The sequence below is a fragment of the Alligator sinensis genome, unplaced genomic scaffold (assembly GCF_000455745.1).
Source record: "Alligator sinensis unplaced genomic scaffold, ASM45574v1 scaffold866_2, whole genome shotgun sequence".
Lineage (NCBI taxonomy): Eukaryota > Metazoa > Chordata > Crocodylia > Alligatoridae > Alligator > Alligator sinensis.
In genome coordinates, this window is record NW_005841900.1 from 30,632 (window position 1) to 35,696 (window position 5,065).

Genomic DNA, 5,065 nt, shown 5'->3' on the forward strand with positions numbered 1-5,065 from the left:
GCTGTAAAGCATATGACTTGATTTACACCACTCTGCCAAAGAAACGGCAAATGGGCAGGAGAGACCGAACAAAGATTGGCATTAAGAATGTGCTCCGTGTGACTTGTACATTGATCTGTATTCAAAACCCTACAAAACTTTGGTTCTGTTCTCTAAATGCGGGATAAACCATTGATACACTGGACAAACAAGATATACTTGCAGCTGGGAGAATATAATCTTTGCTGCATAAGCCGTTGAGACTACGGAAGTCATTTTGGAAGCATTGGCAGAAATGCAGGAGATGGTGAAACTCTCGGTGAAAAGTCATTCATGACCAGCATGATGGCTATTGGGGGTGTGCGAAATGGGCTGTATTCGATTTGGATTCGGCCCAAATTGGGGACAGTGATTCGATTCGTTGATTCGGATCACTATCCCCAGTTCAGTTCGGCCGAATCCAGATCTGAAGATTCGATGCTGATGCAGAGAATCAGCGATTCGGCCATAGACACAGCTTAAAACGTTTTCTCTACCTACCTCGAGGTACTAGGCATGGCTCATGAACGCTGCAATGCTGGGGCGGATAGAGCGTCCCACAGAAGCACCCGCGTGCCGCTGCCGTCCCCCCACACTCAGCAGCAAACCCAGAAGTGGACCAGAAGCATTTATGGTCCACTTCCGGCTCTGCCAAGGAGCGCACTAGGAGGTGTCCCCCCCCCCCCGGGGGATCAGCCCCAGGGGGACCCCAGGAGAACAGGTATTTGAAGAGTACTTTCTCTTGAGGCAGCACGTCTAAGCTACCTGGCATGTTGCTGCGCCAGGTACAACCCTGTACACAAAGTTATTTACTGACCATTCAAGCCTGTATTTCTAGTGCCCAACTGGCTGAAGTACATGATACTGTGGTAGAGTTTGTGTCATTACCAGTGGATGAAACTGATGATGGGGATAACTATCAGGCTGGCACTGGAGCTGCTTGTTGAATCCTGGAAGCCATCAGGGTGATCAGCCAGCCCATCAGTAACCTGTCGTCATCCCAGTTCTTCCAAAAATGGATCCATCGGTCTCCACTTCACTTTTGTCTTTTTTGAGGTTCCAAGTAGCTATTACTTCTGTGGCTGTCCCCAAGCTGCTTTCTTTTCCCTTCAGGCTAAATAGCATGCTTGTCAAGAGCTCTTGATGGGAGTGTTTGCCCATCAGAGGTGGAAATGCCTGCCAAGGTGCTGTAAAAGACGCAAGAAAAAACATCTTGCATCAAGAGAAAGCTACACTTCGAAAAGTTCTTTTGGCACACGTTTCTTTGTCTTGTTCAGAAGCATCACCCATTTCTGAAACAAGCCCAAAAATTGTCTGGCTGTGGAACCAGAATGTTGCCAGTATTGGCCTAGATGGTTTCTGAAGGGGGCAGAAATGAGTTCCCTGAAGACATTACAGACCTCCAGATGTTGTTGTATTGGGGCAAGAAAGTCCTAATAACATCTGTGCAATGGAGATGCATTTGTTCTGTGTAAATGAGCAGACTATCGATCAGTTGATTTAGTCTCTGACTTTTATCAGGAGGTTGTAACAAGTTATGATCCACCCCCGCCCCTGCAATGTACCCACCTCCCATGCAAAATTGCATCATAGAGAATGGTGGCTTCTATACTTGGAGTGGTAACAAGGTCTTATGACCTCTTCTGGAGGTCTTGCAAGTTCCCACACAAAGTAAAACAAGCTGAATGGAAAATGAAAAGAGATATATATATATGCTATGATGGGTTTCATGGATCAGAAGGCAGCTTCTAGTGCATTGAAGGAGACTGGTAGAAAGGCTGAAAGATGCAATTACAGGAAACCTGGGAATGGCAGGAGTGTCTTGACCTGAGGAGAGGCTTATATATTTTGATTGCCTCCCACACTGCAGAGTGGGTGGGTTGGTGGACCAGAACATTAACTCTGTATCAGCTCTGCCCAGCAATCACAGAGGAGCCCTCCTGTGTGGGGGCCACTCACCCCAGAGATGCACATTGGGGCTTAGTGCACGGATGTATGGGAGACTTTGGTACCTGTAAGGCATGACAGTGGCAGAACTTCCATGTCAGATAAACCTTTAATTGATGTACCTTGTAGAAATCTAAGTAATAATGTGCAATAAAGAACCAAATGCATTATGCTGAGCAGAGGAGCTAAGGTGAAGAGTGGGTTATGGATTGAGCTCTGTTTCTTCCTTCAGGTTTTCAGCAATACAAATGGCAACAAGGAGGCACCTAGTGTCAAAAGCATCCAGAGCTGGCTGTTGGCTGTGGATTTGTTGCAAATTGGGGCCTTGCAGTAGTTCATTCTTTTCCTTGTGCTGTTGTAGATGGACTAGAATTTTAACACTCTAGATGTAGTGCTGTGCCTGAGCACAGAAAACATGATGAAGGGGGACTCTTCTACATTGGTCCGTGGTTGGATTAGATGATTATCTTCAGCCAGCATCATAGGAATTGTTGCTGGAAAATGTCTGTCTGGCTCAAAAAAAAAAAGCACCTTATAGCTCTGTCAATGTCTGTTAGTGTTTAACACTTGCTTTTATTTTTCTCCCCTAGCAATTTAGCTTTGATATAGCTGAGAAAGCAGCTCGTGTGTGCCTTGCCCATCTCTTCACATACCAAGATTTTGATATGGGAACACTTGGATTGGCTTACGTTGGGTCTCCCAGGCCTGCCAGCCATGGGGGCATTTGTCCAAAAGGCAAGTAGGTGTAGTTTTTCCTTCTCCTTTGCCCCTCAGTTCATGGGTTGGATGTTCCTTATTACAAAAATGTGATGGTTATTGAAGGGGGTAAGCATGTGTGCCACTTGTCCATTCCCTAGTGGAATTAGGAATGGAGTGGAAGGGACCTCTCTTGGCTGCAGACAAAAAAAAAAAACAAAAAAAAAAACAAACCCCAAAACAAAGGAATGAGGTGAGGGTAAAACAGTGACACTTTGAAATGAATGGCTTGAGTGAAAGCTCCCATAGCTCCCATTTGGAGGGGTTAACATTTTTTCACTTGCCTGAAGAAGGTGCAGTTTGTGCAGGTCTGTCCTATTAGGCTTTGTAATAAGATAGTTAGGTTGTGAATTCTGTTAAGTACTTGTCCAGGTCTCCATTACTGTAATATTGAGAACCTCGTGATGTTACTTACAATCTCCCTGAACGGACTCCATGCTACAAAAACTGAGGGAAGGGGTCTCACTTACTAGCCTGTGATTTATAATCTTTATAAGCTAAAGAAAGGGGATTTTACAAACTTCAGTGTGGGGGCAGTTGAAAATTGTAGGAGGGACTGGGACCTGTGCTGTGCTATACCCATTAGTAGTTTAACACTTTCTTCTCATTTCTATAGCTTATTATAGTCAAATTGCCAAAAAAGACATCTATCTGAACAGCGGCTTGACCAGCACAAAGAACTATGGCAAAACGATCCTTACAAAGGTACTGTGAAGTGACTGGGGGTGCATGGGAGCCACTTGTTAGACTTTTGCATCCCACTAGCTGTCTTCAGGACTAAAATTAGTGGGGAAGCCCACCTCAAAAAATGCTGTTTGCCTCAGTTGGAGCTGCTGTGGACAAGTATCTGTGGGCATGTTCACATGGTGCTAGGAAGTGCTACCTCAAAACCATGCCCTACCTACTGGCTCCTGTTCCCTGGGGTTGAATGCTGAAAAATATCATAGCTGTTCTTTCTTTGATATGCGTCTGTCTTAAGATGCACCTAAGTGGTCCTGAACATGCCTGCTGCTATACCAATGGCATGGGATATTTTCTTTGGCGTTCAGGTTGTGTGGGGCAGGAGTGATGGGCACTGGGGGGGATGTGTTCTTACAACAGTCCTCTCTAGCACCACTCCACATGTTATAGCCTTGAGCCAGGACCCAGAAACTGGACATAATGGATGTCCTGGCTGGCAGAAAGTAAGGGCTTCAGGGACATGAGGAATGAACTAATTGGACACTGGAGCAGCAGTGGAGGGACTTGCAGCTTCTGACTGAATGGCTGAAGAGGACTTTGCTCTCCCAAGATGAGGGGGAGAGAGAGTGCTAGATTGACACACAAGTGTGTGGTGCATGTATGTGCACACATGCATGCAGCTAATTTAACAATGGAACAAACCTGTGGGGGGCAAGTAAGGAAAAACCATCCTGGATGTGGTACTTCTGTAGAAGGCCTCTGGATTCTTACCTCCCTGAAGATTTCAGATGCTAAACCTATTTTTACTTGCAAGGTTACACAGTGAAGACATGTTAGCAGGCATGAGCTGGATCTTGGATGAAAATCCTTAGTCTCATTTCAGGAAATGAATAGATATAGGAGATAACTTTATAAGCCTGGGTCAACAGGTGTTAGCCCTGCCTGTGCCTTTTCACTTGCATCTCTTGGTCTGTCAAGCGGTGAGGGGCCTGAGTGCTGCAGTTTCTAAGGGAGGAGTCCGTTATGCAAAATGTGTAATTTTTTTTTTTTTTTTTTTACACTGATTTCTCAGTGCTTTGTGAAATCCCAATTTTGTCATTAATTCTTATGTCAGAACAACTCTAGGCTAAAATTAAGCTGCCATGGGGTAATTGAAGATGTAAGTGAAAAGAATGCTCATCAGGGTTGTACCTTGTAGACTAATTTATCAGATACTACTATGAAAGGGCTTGCAGAGTATGCTGGGAAAGCCCTTTAGCTGTTGCTGCTCCTCATGCTTTTGCGTTTCACTGTGAGGTAGAGGTCTGTTTGAAAAATCCTTAGTCTTTTCAGGAAATGAATAGATACAGGAGATAACTTTTTATAAGCCTGGGTCAACAGGTGCTAGCCCTGCCTGAGCTTTACAGATCAGCTTTCTGCGGAGCCTCTTGTACACGCTTGCCGAGCTTGTTCCTCACTTCCAAGAGTATTAAAACCCACGCATGAATTAAAGACCACAAAGCACACAAGTGGTCTCTGAGGAGTGCTCAAACCTTTTGCTTCAGATGTAGACTGCAGGGGCGTTGTGCTCCCAGGCTCCCCATTGCACTGTTGAAAACCATCTCTCCACAGCAGCAAAAGAGGCATGTTGGAATTGTCCCTTCTTACTTACCATTCACTCTTT

General features: G+C 45.1%; 1 protein-coding gene across 4 annotated transcripts in view; it reads left to right on the plus strand.

Moving 5' to 3' along the window:
- The window catches only part of ADAM17 (ADAM metallopeptidase domain 17), a 44,384-nt gene that overhangs the window by 24,247 nt on the left and 15,072 nt on the right, over positions 1 to 5,065 (plus strand). For all 4 annotated transcript variants that reach the window (XR_003092764.1, XM_025197609.1, XM_025197611.1 and 1 more), the window contains exons 9-10: positions 2,556 to 2,700; positions 3,338 to 3,426. Coding sequence is in view for 3 of the 4 variants with exons in the window: in XM_025197609.1 (XP_025053394.1) it covers positions 2,556 to 2,700; positions 3,338 to 3,426 (234 nt within the window). In the remaining variant the exon portion in view is untranslated. The remainder of the gene's footprint in view (positions 1 to 2,555; positions 2,701 to 3,337; positions 3,427 to 5,065) is intronic.